We start from the raw sequence: 21,540 nt of genomic DNA on the forward strand, positions 1-21,540 counted from the left end.
ACTGTGTGTAGTGTTATTATAGTTACATCATCAAGATAGCAACTTGTGGTGGATTGTAGCTTTGGTGAAGTTATTTACTGTTTTACATTCACTGGAATCTTTTCATGTTTGTGTTTGCTTCAATATGTGAGCACCTTTATTTTCTTTCCTTTTTTAACAATTTGGCAGATGATAACGTGTTCCACTTATGATCATGTCATTTTCAAATCCTTTCCATTCTTATTTATCTTTTTATCCTGGTTGGAGAAGTTGTGCACAGTCTTTATTAAAATGAATTTTGTACATCTTATACACCGTCTTTGTCTTGATGTTTTTTGTTAGCGTCCCAGAACATGGACACACACACACAAACTTACTGAACCAAACTCAAACCTAAATAATAACATAGTTATTGTGAAGTCTCAATTAAAGTGAGGGATCAGGAAGTGACGGCCAGGCTAAGTACCCTCACGCTTTCGGTTAAAAACTCACCGGTTCTCACAAAGTCAACACACGCACACAAACTTTCAAGGGTCACATTTACCTTGTCCATCATTCCTAATGAGATTTTTGCATCAAGACAGTGAAAACACATAGTTGCAAACAAACTTTAATCTGAGGAGCCGTTTAACAGCTCATAAATCATGCTCATCAAAGCAGAACATCAACCTCGATGTTGAACAGTTTTACCTTAAAACGCATGGTGCCCTTTATTGCTAAGCAAGGCGCGGCTACAAGAAGCAGGTCCAGCAACTTCTTATCTGTCATATAAAAGAATTAGCCAGCAACAATAAAGTTCTGTTGAATTCCAATCCCACCTTCATCCAGTGGTTCATATATTTGGCACGCGCAGTAAACGTTAACTTGTTTCAACGAAAACAGACTTTACAGCATGGAAAGGTAGACGATTCAATGTTTAAACACAAGCACGGTGTGGAAGCTTTAAGACGAACGTGCAACTCCCGAGTTGGATCAGTAGACGGAGCCAGGTGTTCACCAGCGGTATATTATAATTCCATCTTGAATAAAAATCTAATACTGGCGTGTTATCTAGCAAATGATAAATACATGAGTTAGGTTATTTTTTTCTGTTCATATAAATATAAACTAGTCAGACACAGTTAGCGCCTATGCTAGCAGATGTCCCTCGAACAGATGGGCGTCAAAGTTAGGGCTACTCTCTGTAAACAGCACTAACGTTATTTCAGTAACTAATTCGATTCCAACGGTGCACACATACTCACTCAATCAAACGTCAATTCAAACAGTAAAAAGCATAAATAACACAATAATCAAACAAATGGTTTTGACTGAGCAGCCATGTTCCTTCTGGATTTTTGAGTCCTTCCAAATCGATTGTTGCTGTCGTAAAAGGTTTTACAGCTGAAGTGGAACATTCCTCACGATCCCGCCCTCAGAGATAAGGTATGACGGTATTCAATAACAGCAGGGCCACAATACAAATTCAAATATCATGACACGCGATGAGCCACCCACGCACACATTTACTGTATGTCCTCACTAAAGCGTTGCTTAACAACTCCCAGTCCCGAGAGCCTGACTCTTCCGTGGCAACGACAATGGCACTCGACAAGAGAAGCAGGAAGGTTTTCAAGATGGCCACTCACTCCCAATGCAGCAGTTCAAGTGAGTTTTAAAGTCTCTCACGCAGACGTGCACAGTTTCCTGGAGCCTTTCAAGAGAGATGCGAATCTTCATATCGACCCTGGATCATCGTTTTCAGCAAGGGTCCAACCTTCAAACACACACGAGACAAAGTTATCGATTCACACAGGTCTTCATCTAACTGGACAGCTGGGTTTTAAGAGAGGAGGACACAACAGAAACGTAAACGCACCCCTTTAAAACATGACACAGTTATTTCCCCTCAGCCTGCCAACCCCTTTGTATCTCCTGGTTCTAAATCAGGTGTTCCAGAAATATTCCCATCAACTGGGTTGTCGGACGGGTCAGCGAGCTCCGGGGACACCAGGTGACCTACTTGTGTGTCTGACAGGATTTTCTAAAAAGCTGCCTGTCTTTTATGAGCCTCACTGCATCAGAACAAGACAGATAAGAGAGTGGTTTTACTTCGTGTGGGTCGCCCAGCGCTTCTCCCAGCATCTTCTCAATGTTCCTCATGATGGCCACTTTCTGATGAGCCCGCAGTGGGTATTCTATCCTCTTAGGTGTGGGCGCGCCCTGACACGGGGAGGAACGGTCATTTTAAAGACGGCGAAAAGACAGAGGCGCGAGAAATGAGTCAACATACTTTGTACCAGAAGTTAACAGTGATGGTCACGCCCCCATTCAGAAGAGATTCAATGTGGTGCCACCTGCAAAATACAAAAATAAACAATGAAATTATTGTGGATCACTGTAAGGCTGAAACAGCAATGAATACCTGTCTGAATGTGCAGAACCGCCATTGTTGGCATCATTTACTTAAATAAACCACAGTGTGTAATGAGTTTCACAACAAACTGCCATTGGGGTCGAAGCAGCAAAACCAGTCGCGCTGGCGTTCTACAATGACACTTTCGTAACAGTTCTGTCGCTGCAGACGTGATAACACACGCACAATTCCAGTTCTCCTTCAAAGTTGACAACGACTAACCAAATAAGTCTAGTCAAATTGTATACACAGATATAAATTTTTTTAAGACAGAAAACATCGCACCAATACATGGGGATATACAGTACGTCTCCAGGTCCCACCACTGCCTCATAGCCCACTACATTCTTGAAATTGGGAAACTTCTCATAGTCTGGATTATCAAAATCCACCTGGAAGAAAAGAAAAGAAAAGCATTTCTCAGTTTTGAATCCAGATATTTTCAGAGTAGTTATGCAACAAGATACAATTAGTAGTAAATAGGCATTTTAATTTTTGATTTGTCGGACAATCCAATAACTGCACGTCAACTTCAGATGGGAAGCAAACATCTGAAGAAAATATAAACAATGAACTTTCTCCAAAATCAGAATCTTCCCTTCACCATCTTATTTTTGGCATCCAACACGTGGACCTCCTTTATTTAATATCCTCCACGATCGATGACTCAGCACTGGCTTCAGGCTCTTCGGTGAGCGAGTTATTCCCTACCACGGACTGTCCTCAGCACTTTTTGTTGTAAACACAATCTAAAACCGCAGCACAAAGTAATTGGAGCTCGACGACTTACTTGACTCTGTCGGTCACAAGGGTGATGCACTGGATAGGGGTAGAGACACTCAAACTGGTCTGGAGAAAAGAGGATGCACCTCTTGTGACCCTTGATCTGAGCAAAGAAGTTCTGCTGCTCGTCGTAATGCGCAGGTGTCACATTACCTGGAGAACACATTGGTAAGGATTCGTTTCATTTTGAGGTGTTCTCTGCCAAACATGGCTGGCAACTTACCCTCCATGCCGATGAGCAGGAGGTTGGATGTCAGCTGTCCCCAGTTTCTCTTGGCCTGCTGCTTGTTGATCCAGTTCCAGTTGAAGCCAAGAAAGTCAACGACTATTTTCTTTCCAACCGTGTCATTCAAGGTCTGCTGCAGATACACCCTTTTAAAAATACACGGGAGGGAAATGAATGAGCTTGTTTACAGACAAAACAGCTCTGCCTTTGAAGACAAAATGAGTTCAAACAACCGGTTTGAATATGTCACAAAACTGCTGAGTCACTGCTCTAATGTACCTGTATGTAAATGAAGGCATGCAATCTAAATTATGAGAGCTATTTCAAATGAAGCGATCGTACCTCTCGTTCCCTCCCAGGTTTTCCATTTCGTGCATTTTGTCGACGAATTCAGAGAATTTCATTTCCATCCGTCTGGATTTCGGGACAAAGTTCTCGAAGATGGACATTTTCTTTTCGTCATAATAGAGGAATTTGTGGCTTTCAGCTGTGTACACAGAGAAGTCTCCGTTGCCAATGTTTTCTTGAAGATAAGCGATGTCCCACTTCAGAGCTGGATACACAAGATTAGTATCTGTTAAAACCACCGGCTCCTGGAAACACAGAGGGAAGATCAAAGTGGTTCTCAAGAAACAAATCCCAGTGTACATAATGAGATGCCATTAAGCCATAGAAAGAGTCATAAAAGTGCAAACACATTATATGGATCCACATCTGGTTCAACTAACTGGCTTGTTTTACTGCATTGGGGGACCTAAATCAGAACCAGAATAGAATTTATTGCCATGGTCAGTGGGGGTTCCACCAACTAGGAAAGTGCTTCGAAATAAAGTGCTGCTAATAAAATAAAATAAAATAAAAAATTTAACAGTCTGATGGCAAAGGGGAAGAAGCTGTTCCTGTGACGGGAGGATGTGGTCTGGATGGACCGCAGCCTCCTGCCAGAGTCCATGTCCAGGATGGGAATATGTTTTGACACATTTAGTGTCCATAATATCCACAAATATTACATGAAAGTTATGATTGGATCCAGTGACATGCATGTTTCAAAACATTTGAGGCAAGCTGATTGAATTCAACACGCCATATTCACTTCAATAGTTAAGTGTCATTACAGGAAGTACATTTAGGCTAAATAAAACATAACACATCAGCCATATTTCTCCATTTTCGATCAACTAATCTGTATTCATTTACGTCATATTAGCCCTCAAAACGTTATAGAGATACACTGCACATAAGATGTATAATACTGTCAGTATGTTAACAACATAATTGGAACAATATCTAAGCCAGAATAACATGAATTAAACTAAAACGGCGTGGTTTCATCACAAACTGAAGTTGGAAACGTGACATTACGATGAGTTTTACCTCGTTGTTGATGAGCATCTGAGCTCTCGGGTCCGCATGAGACAGCCTGGGAATGGGCTTGGTGGGGAACGGGTACTGCCGAAGCTGGGACTCGTCCCACCCCCGATTCTGGGCTTCAGCGAGCCCGACTCCTGCTCCTCCCGCAGCCCCGTCAGCCTCCGCGACGGTCGCCGCAGCCATACTCTGGTTAGCCGCCTCCGTCAGCCTCGCCGCGGGACAACACACGCAGGCCTTCCCACCTGACTCGTTTCTACTTGGCTACAGAATTACAGCAGAGACTTTCCCATTCACAAGTTTGATAATAACACGCGAAAATGTGGACCGCAACACCGGGCTGAGACTCGGTTCGGTAGGTGTTTACACGGCGACAAACTCCGAGTCAACGAGAAACTTCCTTCTTTTCACATTGCGTATCCGACAGCGACACCTGCTGGATCGGCGAACGACTCGCCCACGCTGTAATGTAGCGCGGTCCAACGCTGAGAGGTGCTAACGTACCTGCTAATAACAGGAATCATACTCGCGGATGAAACGGTCATTTAAGCCGGTTGGTATAATGATATAATCGACGTGTTTCATTCGTTTTCAGAATTGTTTGGAGGAGACAACACCAACCTCCATCACAATTAGTATTTTTTTTTAAATATAAAATTTGTGTCAATATGCTCATCTAAAAAGAGCTGTACTGCGAGTTTGAGTTCTAGATTTCCTTTCAGTCAGTTCAGTCTTTCTTTAGGCACAGACAACCACTCACACGCGAACATTTACCTTTATAGCTTATTGGATTTGTTGTGCAGATGAGTGTATTAAAACATATTCTACCAAGTATATTTAATTTTCTATCATATATATATTTACTTGAATTTGTTATTTTTGTCTTCTTAATCATTGTTTGTATGTTTGCTTCCGTAATAAAGTGTCATAACAAAGGTGGTTCCTGAAGACATCTGCTTGCTGTACCAAACATTTATCTTGTTTTTATATTATTATGCAGTGTTAACATTGTTTTTATTTAATCTTTATATATATGTTTGTTTAAAGCAACATCTTTTTGATTCCATAATAGTGCCACACCTGCTTCGTGTTCCCAAAAATCAGACGCTTATTGCCGCTGAAAGTCTATGTAATATCGGTGAGTCCTCCTGAAAATGAAACACAAACAACCAGAAATTCCCCGCGACTCCACAATATTGTAGGTCTTTCTTCAGCGGGCCTTTATCAGAATCCCCTCCCCGGGGACTCTCCTGGACTCCCTGCTGGGTTCCCATGCTCTGTGTTTCCTGTGTAGATCAGTGAGATGAGCCGAGCTGATCCCTCTGATGCTCCGCTCCTCTCCATTCATCACTGATACCCACCGACAGGAGATTGACCACCCCTGTGAGCCTGAAGCAGCTTGTATCTCAATTCTGCTGCTAGCAACAATCACACACACACACACACGCACACAACTGCTCTTTTTAACTAATGTAAGAGTGGGAGAGCAGCAGACGGCTCAAGACGCTTATCTTTTCATCTTGGTCTTTACTACTAAATAATAAGACATGAGAGCGAAAACCTTCATGTTAAACTCAGTTCAGGTTGAGCTTTTGGATTCGTTTCAGACCAACACAGAGTCTGTACTTGAAAAAAAAAATGCAAATATATATATATATATATATATATATAAACTTCTCAAGGAGAAATCTCATATGCATTTGCAATGTTGTGCACCTTTTTAATTCCCAAAAATGATTGTGTTAGGGTGTGAATTCCGTTCTCTCTTCTGTCCTTCAACTCAAGTTATGTGGCTAATAAATGATAATCTAGATGTGAAGTTAGTAAGAATGCAGTCAGTCGCCTCTGTACTAACAGAACGCGAAGAGACAGATGACATGGCCATCTCTCGAGAGCAAAGGTGGGCAGCTAACTTCTGGGGGGCCACATTTTATGCTTTGACTGTTGTGACCCTAAAGAAATAACGGAAAGAAGGAACAAGGACTAAATGAAACAAGTGCATCAACAAATATAATTATTTTATTTTAAGATCCTGACCACACATCAAATGCCTGTGAACTTTTGCTTTCTATTGATTTTGTGGGAGGAAACATACTCACTAAGAGGACAAAAGGGAAATTAAAAAGTAGTATTTAGAGTTTAATTTGTAATTAAATGTTTAAAAGTAAAATAGTATCTGTAAAAAACATTTTACTCAAACCGCTATTTTCCTTTTCTTTTTGAAAAATCCAAAACAAAATCAACAATGTGGTAGTGAGATTATATGAATCTGAGTAGAAATGGATGCCCAGCGTAAAACAGGAGTATACTGAGAAGAAATTGACAGTTTCAGCTGTCAATCACTTTTGCTCAGTCTAAATTGAACCAAAAAAAAACGTATTTTGAAAGGACAATAAGTAATGCGAAAGGATCGTCGAAACTGGTTTTGTCTCTACATGTAGCATGAATTATACCAGCAAAGGGGAAAGAAACAGAAATAAACAATGATATTGTAAACAGCGTACATTGATATAGACAAAGTAATTATTTTAGAAATTAAATGTAGGCATTTTAAAATAAACAAAAAACACTTCTGAAAGATTGTTATGCAATTGAAGCACCAATGCGTCTGTCACCCTTCACTGCAAATGCCAGTGATGTTCACAGAGGCTGACGAGCAACATGCCACTTGTTTCCTGAGCTATGTAGGCTTTCTCTCACATTCATATTGACCCTCGCCCCTGTAGGTGTTGTAGGTCCAAAACCTCTAAGCCTCAAATCCTATTAGTCAGGGATTCTTTCAAGCATTTTAAGTAGTTTCCTCCATTTTTTTGCTGACAGTTATATCACCAGTGGGTTCATCTGTAGCAGTGCGCCGTTTTAGGATGGGAAAGAAAGGTTTTGTGTTTTATGTGTAACAACAAAAAACAATGGTATCCCTAAATGCACTGCCGCAGTTGCAGCTCTGTTGTCAATCAGGTTAGGGCATGACTTTCACTTTTGTTTTTGGTTGCTCTATAATTTGTTGCAGCTGTAGTGGATTTAGAATGTCTATCAAGAACAAGAAGAGAATGAAAATCAGAGTGAATACGTGTGTGTAAAATGGTTACACAACATCTGTGAGAAAACACCTGCTCATGAACCTAACACTTCCTGTCTGCTGTCTGTCCCTCACCTTGCCACCTCACGCACATGTTTCTTAAGAAATCGGATGTGACAGCACCGGCCAGAGAGATGCAGGTTCAGATCCCGCGGTCAGAGGTCGTGTCACTCCCTGGGTGGGGCAAAATGGTATTGTGTCTGGGTCGCGACTAGCGTAAAGTATTGCCTCATTTTCACGGCTTCTCATGAGCTTCGCTGTGAGAGCTTGTTCCAGGACATTGAAGGACAGTCAGTTGGACTGGCATCAGAGAGGTCAAAATTTAGAGAAGTTGAGTTCAGCACCTGATGTTCAATCTGCAGGTTGACGTTCATCTTCAGGCAATGAAAGCTTGAAAAAAAGTCCAGACCTGAGCAAGACAACTTTATTATCCCTCACAGTTCTAAGGTACAACTGAAGCACACTCCACGTATGTAAACATAGAAGTACCAGCACCTCAGGAGGAGACAAGCTAGAGAAGTCGTGTGTGGTGAATACACAAATCTGGTAGCGGTGTAGTGACTTCCGATGACATGTGTAGATGTGTCTTAAACCACCTTCAACTGAGGTCCAGTCTTGATTGGTAGTTCTCTCCCGCAAGATTCAGAACTCTATTGACTGTTCAACCCTTTACAGTTGAAATGACAGTACTCAAGAGGTCACAGCATCACATTTTGTCAGGGAGGCGACATCATTCGATTACTCCATTTTCTCCCCAGCGCATATAGTTCAGGACAAACCGCTAATAAACAGCTTAATTCAGCAATGGTCTTAAAAGCTCAGCTATTCTCTGCATGAAAACATGGCCAATGTTTTTCAGACTCTTCTTGACACCATTTTCAGACTCAAAAGTCGACTCTGTGAGATGGACAAAACACTATCAAACTGAAAAGCTCTCGCAAACACATGTGCACATGAAGAATAGAAAGATATCTGGGTGATGAGAGTCAGTCTGCAGTCCTGACTCCACCACCAGATCAGTCCAGGAACAGCTCATAACTGGATGTCCTGGCATGGACAGGAAGCAGCAGCGCAAACTACAACAAAAACTAGCAAAGAAAACTAGGGGGCACTTACAGTGTGCTGCTGTTTCCTGGACACACCAGAGTAGCGTTGATTTAAGTAAACTGCAAGGAAGCTTCTGGGTTTATCGCTTTTAAATTGGAGTGGAGGTTCAGCTCAAGCACAGCAGACCAGTCCAGTAGGGGTCCTGAGAGGAGGCGGGAGTTTTGATATGATCATTTGTTCAATAAGACGTCAACAAGGACTTCCCTTGACACTTTATTGAGCAGAAGGAGGAAGGTGCAGAAATGAACACCCCCTTCTCAATGGCCCGGTTAATCTCTTCTTTCATGTGTCATCTCCTCTGAAGGGTACGAGCTGCCATGTGGTGGCGTGCCACAGCCTGGCATCCCTCGCGCCCAGGTGGGGCGACCGTCCTGGCGAGCATGTGTTTATAAAACCCACTTGTTTGGGCACAATACTTGAACTAACTTCTTTTGAGTGAACAGTGTGAATCTGGGCAAAGCCTTTTCCCAAAGTCCTTAAGAAGGCGACAGTCCATTGAGAGAGGAGGAGAAGGGATTACCTTCCTCAACAGCGGTGCATTTCCGAGAGAGCTGATTAGCTGGGCATTTATTGTTAAATCGAGCAAAGGAAGGCCCTAGAGGAGTGAAAGGATCCAAATAGGTGGGCGCAGAAATAAAACAGCCGCAGGAAGCCGAACACAGACGGCCCAAAGTTTTCCCAACATTTCTTTCCCCAACTCCTGAGGAGGTGCAGTGTGAAAAAGGAGATTAGCATACAAAATTAGAGGCGGGTTGATTTTTAAGGGCAACCTGCCTCATGCCCTGCACCCCCAGGCCCTTCTCTGTCTGGACAAAGTTAATTAAACTAGTATTAAACAGTAAAGAAACCTCCAAGCACTTAGGAGTTAGGGGGTTTTCTTTAAGGATTATCGTGATGAGGGAGGTATTTGTTGTGGCGAAATTGAGAAAGATGTGCTCAGAGGAAGAATAACGCTGAAGAGTTTGCGATTCTTTTTGCGTCGGCCCATAGTATCCTCACGCTCCTCGCTGAAGCTGTTTACCTCCAAGCATCACAAAGAAAAGACCAAGGGGAAGGATAATGTGAGTGTTTTATTGTTCTTTCATGACAAACAGTAGCCAGCAAACATACGACACAGAAATGCTGTGCAATAAATTAACAATGTACAGAACAAAGTGCTTCATTTTATATACAATTAAATACATTTTCGTGGGCAGGGAAGGTGAGCGGTTTCTTTTTGTTTTATGTCCTCTTCATATTTGGAGCTAGCCGTGCCATACAGGGAAGCGGTTCGACTTCTTCATTCTTCTGGACCATCACTGACGTCAGTAGAACTAGAAGTATGTTCCGAAAAGTGTTGCCGGTATATGGGGGGAGTAACAGTAGACTGTACAGCAGGTGGCGAAGAAGAGAGTGCGGGCAGGGCGCACCAAGTCAAGAGAGACAAGAATTCACAATAAAAATAGCAAAACATGAAACGGAATTTGTATTTATACAGGTTGCAAGGAATATTTCATACTGAAATTATATTATTTGCACCAAAGTAGGATCCAATTATTTGAAATTAGGAGGCGCTTTACGAAATCATAAAGTCATATTTATGTATAAAATAAAACATGCATAGCGATGGAATCTATGTCTGGTGCGATGTCAATTGTTGGCCACCATTTTGCTATGAACCAAGTCCCATGTTGGACTGCAACAGCGGAAGCTCCAATAACACTCAAGTTTTCATGTAAAATGATCAAACTGCACGGAAATTAGACGTGTATAAAGAACCCACTGAAGGACAGGCTCATGGAGAAATCTGCTGTGGTGAACCCTCTAGGAGCAAACTAGTATGTGGCAGGGCATTGAGCTGGTTCACAGTGTTGTAGCCACAGGTCACTTAATGTCTAAAGTAAGTGATAATAAATAGCTGATACTGGAGAGAGGATGCAGAAGAAAGTCTGATGCAAGTCCACAAAATGCTTACAGTGTAAAAAAATATATGTGTGTAAGAGATGTTATGAAAGATGCTCAGTGTTTCCTCCTGAGTCTGAGGTTCTTCCGGCGGTTGTCGGTCTTCTTCCTCTGCACTCCTTTCTTCACGCAGAAGTACTTGGTCACCGTCTTTCTGCACTGCTCACACTTCACCGCACAGCACCAGTGGAATTTACAATTACAGCTGGAGATGGTCTCAGCCGTGCGCTCCTCCACCGCCAGCCCACACTGGCCACACAGCCTCTTGCAGCTCCGCTTCTCCCACTTGCTCAGGTTCTTGCCCTTCTTGACGCACTCGCGGCCCTCCATGCCCGGCAGGCCCAGGGTGCGGTTTTCTAAGCAGTAGTCGGGGGAGTCTTCCAAATGGACCAGTTCTTTTCGAGAGATGGAGCTGAAGGTGTCGGCGATGGCCCCTCGGCTGGCCGCGCTGTTCCCCGCTCCACGCAGGAGGTCCACCTTCAGGGCTCGGTTGTACTTCTCCTTCAAGTAGTTTCCGACCTCTCTGAACTCTGGCAGCTGCAGCCAGCAGGTTTGGGTGGTGCAGCTTCCAGACACACCATGGCATTTGCACGTCCTCTGCATGGTCCCCCTCACTGCCTGCAGGAGAACACAATATATTTTTATTCTCTTATACATTTTCCAGAGTCATTTTTTTATGTATTTATTTTTTGGTCAGTGTTTTATTAATTCATTTTAAACAAAGTGATGGATTGTGGTCCTGTTCGGGGCGCGCCACCAGCTCTTGTTGCAGTACGTTATGGGAATAAAAGCATGATTTGATGGAAATGCTTTTAACCGTGCTGTCTGGGCAGCGTCCCATTACATCACTGGCCTCAAGTTTAATGTGCCTGTTGTTCATTATTGATCATTTTAATTTTAAATTTAATTTACAAACAGAACATTTTAGCCAGGGAGATTTCAATTCAGAATCTTCATCAGCAGTGTAGCATACTAAATGTTTATTTTGATGCACAGCGAAACCTGGCTGTTTATGTTACATTTATAAAGTTTATTCTCTTGAATTTTCCTATTATTGAGATGATTATTGCGTCCACCAGAATATAAACGTAGTTGAAGAATGCTTGCGTGTCCATTGTCCTTTGATTGATGTGTTGTCAAATTACAGACTCGTCCTCTCAAGATGTCCTTGTTCAAGGAAACAAAGGATGTATACATTGGGAGGAAGAAATGATGGCTTCTCCGCTGAGATGCTTTGTCATCCTCAGTGTTTCCTGACTTCGTCCGACACAACACAGCTGTCGGTTGAAAAGAGATGAGGCTGAATCAAAGTTTCACATTGAGCCTCTTTTGTCGCCAGAGAAGAAATGAGAGTATTTATTTAACGTCTTCATTATCAACATGTTTTCTCGTATGAGGAGTCCCGACCGAGAGCTCTATTGACTGAACAAATGAAAAAGGAGTTTTTCTCTCTTTCTATCCCCATTTTTTTCTGTTACAATGATGCTCCAGGTGCCATGGGGATCCAAGGGCTCATCAGGGGGGAGCAAAGGCACCGTAAACAAAGAGCACTTCAGCTGCACGCCTGTGGTCCCCTCAGTCTCCCTCGGGGCCAGACAAAGACCAACATAAATGTAGGATCCTTATTACAAGAATAAAAACTCAACACTTATTTTAAAAAAAAAGAGGCATAATACAGACTGCAGTGCGATGTCTGGCTCCCCTGCATCTCCAATTAAGCTTGCACCAGCGATCCTGAGATGTTGAGTCATAAAGGGCTTTCAGGATTGGTAAATGGGCCCTTCTGGTACACCGAACACACTGTTTTTATAGGGGACGAGTGGCACCTCACTCGCAGCGATGTGAAAGGGATGCTTGGGTGGCACACTCAGTATAATTTGAAGACGGGGAATTATTCAAAAGCTGCTTCATAAAGAGAGTTTGGAAATATCTACCTACCGGATCCAGCAGCCTCTTTAGTGTGAAGATAACTAACTCAAGTTGGAGAGGTTGATATGACCATACCTTGCGTCCAGCCTCGTTGTTGTGGAGATTCATGGCGGCTCTGGCATCCTGACCGGTTTCTAAAGCGTCGACGAACTGTTTCGCGATGGCCTCGCCGAAGCCCACGTTGTCGCTGCAGCCGCCCCACAGCCAGCCGTGACCTCCTGGAGGACGCTCAGCGTCAGTATACACAAGTCTGTCAGGTCCTCTACGCGTGTTTGTCAAACCTCGCTGTCCATTCCTGCTGTCATCACAACCGCAGTTGTCGAAGTCACCAAGGCTGCAGTTCCTGGTTAACGTGTACATCACTCCCGCTGAGCTGATGGCATGGACGAAGGCCGTCTCCCGGTTTGCTGGGGACATAAACGTTTCATTAGAATCCAGCCTGGGTCAAGTGTGGAAAAAGGGGGGAAACACCAAGAGCTACATCACCACTTGACCACACAGAAACTTGAACTGGAGAGCTTCACATAACCAACTTCTTATCTGCAGTTGTGTGTGTGCCGCTTGCAGGTGGACTCACCGCTGCGCAGACTGCTGTGCGTGGACAACTGCAGGGCTCTCTCAGGGCAGTTCCAGCGGTCCCATTCGAATTGGAATTTACACTCTTCAATTCCACTCTGAGCTCCCGCTGCCACGCTGCTGGAGTAGATCAGGTAGGCCTGCAAGGGCAAGGTGAGGGAAGAATGAAACAGGAGGGTGGAAGTAAGTTTAGAATGGTGTGATTTTGAACCATCCAATAGAAAACCCACGTAAGTATTATGCCAGGAATGCTATGCACATGTACAACTGTATAGAGAGAAAGGAAACAGAAGAGGCATGCAAAAAAATGAGAAGAGAGTTGTATTGTTAGAATCACTTATATTAATATTTATCTTTTTGGGTGGGGAGGGTAATTTTTTTAAATAAATATTCTTATATATGATTATATATATATATATATATATATATATATATATATATATATATATATATATATATATATATATATATATATATATATATATATTTATTTACCTTTATATATTATTTTATAATAATTAAATTGTTTTGTTGAATAACATAACTTAAATAATAAACCATAAAAATTATACATTTTAGTAATAAATATTACATATTACATTTCGACTAAGATACACGGCATGCAAAAAAGGTACAAAGATTAATGATAATAAATAAATATAAATAAGATTAATAAATATATAGTTTTCTTTGTTTGAGTCAAAGGAAATGTTTATTATTTCCTAAGCTTACAGAAAACAACTGCATTTGACCCTTGACATTTTATATAGCTACATACATAGCTATACATAGCATTTATATAGCTTAGCTAAACTATCAATATAACGTGTGGTTTCTACTACAACTCATGTGGAGGAGCCAAGTGCAATAAAAAAATGCCGTATTCTAATATTTCCCGTACATAGGTCACCGGGGGTTGGAGCATATTGAAACCACGTGGGGCAAGAGGCAGGGGACACCCTGGACAGAAGACTATGTTCATCACAGGGTGAGTCAACAGACAACCTCTTACACATAGACACGACAAGACACGACTTAGAGAGGCCAATGAATCCCTTTATGTTTCTGAAAACCTGCAACCTTCTTACACCGAGGCAGCCGCACTAACCAACTAAGGTCTGTCAGCGGTATCCACATATGGTCCATATGGAGACATAAGCTCTCCATCTGGGCCTGGGTGATCTGCCAATTAAAAGGAGTTGGAAACAGAAGTCATGCTCGGCTGCAGGAGTGGTGATATTGATGTTGAAAATTCTCTTCTCGTCACTGCGGAGAATCTGACTGATAAACTTGATTTCTCTGCTTCAAGTTGCAAACAAAATATTAACAACTGCAACTTTAAGGCAGAATGCCATTCAGACCCAGAAACACTGGCTGGCTTCAACATTTAAACTCAGTGAATGTGACTGTTAAGATTTAAAATTAACCTCAGTATTCAGTGGTGGTGTTGGATGCTAGTTGTGGTTTGTTTGCAAAGCACAAATGGCTTCATTATTAGGAATGTTTTACTGTTAATTTAGGTCCATTTTCAGTTCTCCTGTGCAGTTGGCTGATCTCACGTCAGTGTTTGCTCCATCCCCGGCTCTGGCCTGCTGCCCCAACAGCTTGTTCAGACTGTGTGAACGATAATATAACTAATATGTCTCAAGTGGCCTTTGGTGAGATGAAGTACCACCTCTTTCACTGGGCTCTGGCTCAATAATGATGACCACCCACTACAGCGATGCCTGCCCTCACCACTTCTACCTCTTAACACATTCAGCCATGCACACACACACACACACACAGACACACACTCGGAGAAAGGTCAAGTGTACGACAGGGGACAAGAAAACAACAAAAGCCTGAGAATACCACTGATATTTCATTATCTTCAAAGTTGCTCACCACACACACACACACACACAACTCTAGCGGAGGAAGAATATTCGCTCTCTTTTCGGGAAGAAAACGGGGAGGGGGAGAAAAGATCAAAAGGGAGATGGCTTACCTTGGGTCCAGTCATCAAGAAATTATTCACTGACCTGGAAAAGGAGACAGCTTATTCAGTCAAGGAAGCTCAGTGTCCTTAACAAATTCCTCGGCTAACATCTCTCATTAGTGCGTTTTGTAACATGTGCAAATGGGATGCCAGCTACATCCCACAGCTACACCGACAGGCGAATTTGGTGGGGAAATTGTGACATTATTTAGACGTAATGCTTGGTTTACATAAGTAGTTGATGTGTGTGGTTTATACATCGTTCACTTTCACTAAGGTTGAAGACCACAAATAAACAGAAGAGACTGACATGGTGGCATGGTGGGCACAGGGAAGAGGCGAGCTCTGGTTCAGTCAGGCGATGGGGCCAGGACACCTCTGTGCACCTCTGTCTGTCATGCCACCTTGACTTGGTCCTGGGTTAAATTCCCGATTCAGGATGTGCTTCCACACTTCTGTCATATGCCTGATGTGACGGGAATACACCTGGTGTTTCTTAGAAAGCGCTTTATTTTTACATTGTTCTTGTCTGGTAATTATTTTGTGAATGTATTTTTAACATTCAGTTAAATGAAATTTGATTAGATATAATGTATTAGAATTAAATCACAATGAGACAAAAATAAAGAACAAATGTTATTATTATTTTCTTGTTTTTTTTTTTTTTTTATTTAGTTATTTTTTATTATTATTCAGGGGAACATTGCTCATGTCCGGACTTAGCATTGTGTGAAAATGAAGGCATTTCTGAGCCTTTTTTCCCTCATCATCAACATCATTGGCCAAAATGTATGTATGTATAAGACATCTTTATTACTCTTTTTAAATTGCAATAAAATTCTAGAAATTTTAGAGTTTATGTTGCACATAGTTTTGTTTACTATACAACTCTGGTTTCAAACGAATTTTTCCTTTTATTAATTTGCAGATTCCGTGAAGGGTTATCAGTGAAAAACCAGGAAGACAAATGTTATTTGTCGAACAATTGTTTGTACAAACAAGTATACAACAATTGCACAGTAAACGTCAGTGGACCGCTTCAAAATCATGTTTTAAAACATGTTAAACGTTGTTTGACGTTAAATTATATTGTAGTCATTAGACTGAAAAATAATGATATTATGGCCTCGCATATAAACACACAAAATAAATCACCTGGGAGTCGTTCTTATTGAGTTGTCCATAGAGAAACGTTTTCAAACTTTTCACTAAACAGTTTTACTCCGAAACTCTTTTTTTTTTTTTACTTTTTTGACTATATATATATATATATATATATATGTATATATATATATATGAAGATCCTGCTGCGTTCAGAGACTAAATGTAGCGAAAGCGAATTCCGTCATATTTGGAGTAACAGTTTCCGAACTCACCAGCCGGAGCAGGACCTCATTTGGACCAGGAGGATGAAAACGTAATAGAAGACCTCCAAATGTTGGAACATGCTGACAGGTGGGGAGTCAGACGGAGGCTCGGGTCCGTCCAGAGGAGGAGGAGAGACTGAGCTGCTAGCGCATGTGGCTCCTCCACGACTTGAGGAGGGGGCTCTGAAATGGAGCTGCTCTCGTCTCAAACAAGAGATTATCTGCTTAATTAAAGATTTTTTCCCCCTTTTACTCCCTCGGCCAATCACAGGGTTAATACCGAGAGGAGACTGCGATGATCAAAAGGGCTCCCTGGGCCTTCAGGGCCGGACCAGCCCGTCCTCCCTGCCTCCTTCAGGAGCGCAGGACGATCCGCTTAATCCCGCAGGAAGAGTGGCGCACTGATCCCCCCGCAGAAACATTCCGAGCTCCTCCAAAGTTTATCTTACTGGTTTCTGATTGTCTGGGATTAGAGGGAGATCGGGAATTGTTCAATAAGATCTGGCGTTTGTTCTGGAGGAAGTCACCGGCGCTTTGACAAAGATGCGATCGATTCAGCGGCCATCGTCGCAACTGTTACGCGCCTGTCCAGAATTAACATTTTTCATTCCACCTGCATTTTCAAGGCATATATTACTTTTTTTTACTCATTTCTTTCGTCATTGACACTTTAGACAAGAAATCACACCAAAATACGATTTTAAATATTATACCCATCCGTTCTCTAAATATCGCAAAACATACTTTAAAATACTTACTTTACAAATGTACCTTCTTTGCGCGCGAGGGTGTTGCGTTGACATGCTTTTAAATAAAGTTTGGGTAGCTAAACCCACTTTTCAACACAGTTTTAGGCATTGTTAAATAATTATTTCATTTTTAAATGAAAGTAGCGACATGTAGTTTGGCAACATGTTCTTCTCGGACGTAGGTTTTCGAATGAATGTATCTAATCTACCGACATAAAATGATTTCATTTTGTTTTCAGTGCCCCTGTGGCGTTCAAAGAATACACCCCGGAATGAGGATACAGATAATCCCAGGCATTGATCAGGTCCAGGACATTTGCATGACTAATCCAGACGGTCCCTACCCACAACCGCATGAGGGGTTATTCCGCATATAACCCCGTCTGACCCCGAGGTCTCTCTCCTTCAGTCTTTTTGCGAGCTTCTTGTGTGCAAATTAGGATTAGAATGGAAGAGATTTGGGTAACACTTTGGTTTGGACAAAGATCCATACAGGATCAACAGGTGTAAATAGAAATAAAGAACCACGCAAATCCGTTGCAGACTTTTAGTGGAGCTCCGATTTACAGACTTCAATGAATGCATCGTGTCAATACCGTATCTTTTAGGTTACGTTTTGATTCTCAGTATAACATATTAAGCCAAACACGTTGTGATACACAGACTAAGAGGAAGACCTTTCTTTGCTTTGTTGTAATAACAACTGAAAACTGTAATAAAGCATGCGAGGGATGGAGCAAAGTCTGTGCGTCATTTGGGTGCCCTGATTTCTTTCTACAACCTGAAAACATGTGTTCAGGCGAAATGGTGGTTCTAAATTTTCTATTATGATAAAGCTGTGAGTTGTCTCTTGTTTATTTCATTTTCCCCAATGACAAATGGGATGCTTCAACACGGAACTAAATGTAGTAGTACAGTAATACAGTCATAAAATATACATTTTTGCAATACACTCCCACTGACAGCAGACAATGGATGGGGCATGGTCAGTCCAAGTGTCTCTACTTTGACTGCATGGGTAAATGAACGCTGTTTTTGGTTCTAGACAATTATAATTCAGTACATATTGACCCATTTAATAAGGCTGTTGTTGGTTATACATGTCATTGTCACTGATCAGATGTGTTGATTATGTTTCCTCTTTCCTCTGATTGAAAAAAAATAACTCAAAATACAGGGCTCAATAATTTGTTGAATGAGTGGTGAGTAATTGAAGCGTGAGACTCTCGAGCAATGTTGAGCAAAGAAGCTACAGACTAAGAAAAAAAAGTCACTGCACTTCCACTCTGTTCAATCTCTGGTAATTCTGTGGGTTCTTCATTGGACCATGAAGGAATTTAAGTGGCTGCAGTTGCCTTCCTCGCCATCATTGCTTACCTGAAAATACCCTTCACATTCCTGTGGAACCTTGTGGGCAGGAAAAAGAATAAAGCATGGGCGATGTGCCATTTCTGGAGTCAGGATAACATCACACCAATGTAGTGTATATTAATGAAGGTGCAGGATCTGTGACAGCCATCCTGATGGTCCAAAGAAAAAAATCCAGAGTATGACTGGCCCTTTCAGTGGCATTTAACATCATAATAACACTTATAACAATTGATTCAGAGAACTTTTACATGAAGTGGGGGCATTTTTTCAAATCGCATAAAACACTATATTTTCCAACTGAAAAAAAAAGGCATTCATAAAGCGTTACAGCTTTGGTATAAATTCCACATTCCATCACAGTTTAACAGCATGATTCTGTTTATATAGTCTGTTTGAGCTTCTGCTACCTCTCAAAAAGCAGCACCAGCTCACAGTGCTCCGTATGTGGAAACATGTCAACAGGAACAGCAAGAGTTGGAGAGAAGGGTTCCGCTGTAAGTTTCTTCAGCGGATCTGGAGCACAGCACAGCTCCTGAAAGTTCCTCATGGCCTCCCCGTCCGGTTTACAGGAGACGTAAACGAGCCTGCGGATTGCCGTTTGGTTCCGTAAAGCTCGGATTACACGATAATGTAAACCAGCTCGAGCTGGGTTTACCACAGCTGTGACGCTTCCGTACGAAGAGCCCATCTGGAGCATGAGTTTCGGGAGAACCACCTCAGCTTTCCCCGGGATAAACTCACAGTTTGAGACGTAATTCACTTCCGCATTGTGTCGAGCATCTTTCACTGCCTGCTCTATCAGCTCGATCCCGATGATTCTGTCCACCCTGGGGGATAGAGTGATGCCAATGGCTCCTGTTCCACAGCACACATCCAAGAGTGTCCCTCCAGTCTTGGTCCCACCTAAGTCTGGGACACACAAGTCTCTCACTGTGCCATAGAGGACCTGAGCTGCTGCCTGGTTGACTTGAAAAAAAGCATCAGCAGATATGCGGAAGCAAAAGCAGAGCACCTGAAAGTAAAAGGACAGAAGTTTGAATGTTTTCAGGGCAGTCAGTATATTATAATTCCAAAAAATATGGGTGTTATTAGATACCAATCTGAAGGTGAAATTCACCTTTTGTGAGGTATTATCTATATTATTAATTATAGACCGATAAATGTTTGGTTCATGTGATTAGAACTTCAAATAAGTACTATTAGTTCCATCCTCTTCCGACATTTAACATGGACTTCATCGGCTGTAATTGACCCACCTCTTCGTAGATGTGTGGCAGGCCGTACAGCAGCTGGTATGGAGACTCCTCATGGGTGCAGCGAGTCTTGGTGCTCTCTTGGAAGAAAAGTGAATCCAGCTGACACACGGATCCAGGACCACTGGTGAAATAGTCCACCAGCTCAGCCTTGTGGAGGCCCACCTCCTCCTGGGTGAGCCTCTGAGGATGAAAATACACCACAGCCATGGTGTGGCCCGCATTATTGGTCCTGACCGTAAGCTCTCTCCAGTTCCCCCCAGTGTGGAACAGCAGACAGGGCTCCAGCGAGGACATACGAGCGAAGTCCTGGTAATGTCTGGCCACCAGTTTGTGCTTATCTGGCAAGTTGTTCAGGTGATCTCCACTCACACAGACGATGTTGCCCTGCCTGCCAGTGCCCAGGTAATAGCCCACTGTCTTTGGATGCCCATCAACACCTCTGTTGATGGAAAATGTAGACTTGTTGCGGTAGCCGTCCACAACAGGTGAACGGAGGATAGGCAGGAGGGGAAAGTTCATTTTGCTGGTGGATGACTGCGATATATGTCTGCATAGCTGTGTCAAAATGTGCTCCAGTTTCCTCTGCTTGATCTCGAGCTGCTCATCATAAGTCAGCCTCCACAGAGGAGTGACCGCGTCCGCCAGCCTCTCCTCCCAAGTGCGCTCATCAGGCCAGGCGGCACTCACGCGTCCTTTACTCCACTTCCTCTTTCTGTGAGCACTCGGACTCGTAGAAAACAACACGCTCAAATTCTTCGAACAGTGACTGAACTTTCTACTACACAGCAACGACTTATAATAACACGTTACCGCCATTATAGACGTCTCAAGTAACGAGAGAAATACACTACACGTACGGGCTGCCGCAAGCCGTCTTCTTCTACGCATCCAGAAACAAGGTGTATTCTGCCACCTACTGGAGAGCGAGGGTTTACTCAAGACTTCGACTTTATTGTCATTGCACAAAAACATATCACTGTATTATGGCAACGAAATTTCGGTCTGAGGCCTCCGGTTTCCAAAAATAAAAACTATATGTCCAAAATAAATAAATATCAGATAAATACGAACAAAAAATGAATAAATACACACACACACACACACATATATAGAGATTTTTGACGTTTTCGTTTGAGCAAAGGTAGCAACACATATTAGAAGACAACAGAAAACACGCCAGAATTAAGAGTGAAAAATGGTGATCCACTGCCAGACATACGAATCAACAGACAAATCAAAGAACATGTTGGATTTTGCCAAATTTATTAAAGGATAAATATCCCATGCACTGTGGAAATTGGTCATTGGGCAGAAGCTGTCCACTACAGACAACAAAAACAATATATTTTACGATAATGACGTTTGACAGTCCAGTGTTTCCTAGTACCATTGGGTGGCAGTATTGCACAACGGAGTCGGTTTTGCAGCCGCTA

At 42.4% G+C, this 21,540-nt stretch overlaps 3 protein-coding genes across 4 annotated transcripts; all 3 read right to left on the reverse strand.

Moving 5' to 3' along the window:
• Positions 1-14: 14 nt before the first annotated feature.
• hif1an (hypoxia inducible factor 1 subunit alpha inhibitor) lies at positions 15-5,161 on the reverse strand. The gene is made up of 8 exons (XM_053875827.1): positions 4,758-5,161; positions 3,726-3,976; positions 3,381-3,529; positions 3,165-3,310; positions 2,660-2,766; positions 2,252-2,315; positions 2,071-2,181; positions 15-1,735 (listed from the first exon to the last, which is right to left on the reverse strand). The coding sequence occupies exons 1-8, from the start codon at positions 4,935-4,937 to the stop codon at positions 1,676-1,678; spliced, it is 1,068 nt and encodes a 355-aa protein (XP_053731802.1). The 5' UTR covers positions 4,938-5,161; the 3' UTR covers positions 15-1,675.
• Positions 5,162-10,039: 4,878 nt separating this feature from the next.
• On the reverse strand, positions 10,040-16,842 carry wnt8b (wingless-type MMTV integration site family, member 8b). 2 transcript variants are annotated; one of them, XM_053875088.1, is made up of 6 exons: positions 16,741-16,842; positions 15,374-15,407; positions 13,385-13,523; positions 13,089-13,214; positions 12,883-13,025; positions 10,040-11,496 (listed from the first exon to the last, which is right to left on the reverse strand). In XM_053875088.1, the coding sequence occupies exons 1-6, from the start codon at positions 16,809-16,811 to the stop codon at positions 10,936-10,938; spliced, it is 1,074 nt and encodes a 357-aa protein (XP_053731063.1). In that variant the 5' UTR covers positions 16,812-16,842; the 3' UTR covers positions 10,040-10,935. The 2 variants fall into 2 exon arrangements, with proteins under 2 accessions (XP_053731063.1, XP_053731062.1); XM_053875087.1 differs by having other exon boundaries at positions 12,883-13,214.
• Positions 16,843-18,378: 1,536 nt separating this feature from the next.
• trmt2b (tRNA methyltransferase 2 homolog B) lies at positions 18,379-20,966 on the reverse strand. The gene is made up of 2 exons (XM_053875943.1): positions 20,108-20,966; positions 18,379-19,863 (listed from the first exon to the last, which is right to left on the reverse strand). Exons 1-2 carry the CDS (start codon positions 20,921-20,923, stop codon positions 19,255-19,257), a joined length of 1,425 nt encoding a protein of 474 aa, XP_053731918.1. The 5' UTR covers positions 20,924-20,966; the 3' UTR covers positions 18,379-19,254.
• Between the last annotated feature and the right edge of the window lie 574 nt (positions 20,967-21,540).

This window comes from Synchiropus splendidus, chromosome 9 (genome assembly GCF_027744825.2).
Source record: "Synchiropus splendidus isolate RoL2022-P1 chromosome 9, RoL_Sspl_1.0, whole genome shotgun sequence".
Lineage (NCBI taxonomy): Eukaryota > Metazoa > Chordata > Actinopteri > Syngnathiformes > Callionymidae > Synchiropus > Synchiropus splendidus.

Coding starts and splice junctions, on each gene's coding strand:
- wnt8b (XM_053875087.1), bottom strand. CDS start 16,811: ATGTTCCAACATTTGGAGGTCTTCTATTACGTTTTCATCCTCCTGGTC. Junction 13,524..15,373: donor TCTTGATGACTGGACCCAAG/GTAAGCCATCTC, acceptor TTGCCCTTGCAG/GCCTACCTGATCTACTCCAG. Junction 13,215..13,384: donor GCACAGCAGTCTGCGCAGCG/GTGAGTCCACCT, acceptor TTATGTCCCCAG/CAAACCGGGAGACGGCCTTC.
- hif1an (XM_053875827.1), bottom strand. CDS start 4,937: ATGGCTGCGGCGACCGTCGCGGAGGCTGACGGGGCTGCGGGAGGAGCA. Junction 2,182..2,251: donor CTGTTAACTTCTGGTACAAA/GTATGTTGACTC, acceptor TCCCCGTGTCAG/GGCGCGCCCACACCTAAGAG. Junction 1,736..2,070: donor CGCTGGGCGACCCACACGAA/GTAAAACCACTC, acceptor GTGTGTTTGAAG/GTTGGACCCTTGCTGAAAAC.
- trmt2b (XM_053875943.1), bottom strand. CDS start 20,923: ATGGCGGTAACGTGTTATTATAAGTCGTTGCTGTGTAGTAGAAAGTTC. Junction 19,864..20,107: donor TGCCACACATCTACGAAGAG/GTGGGTCAATTA, acceptor TTTTACTTTCAG/GTGCTCTGCTTTTGCTTCCG.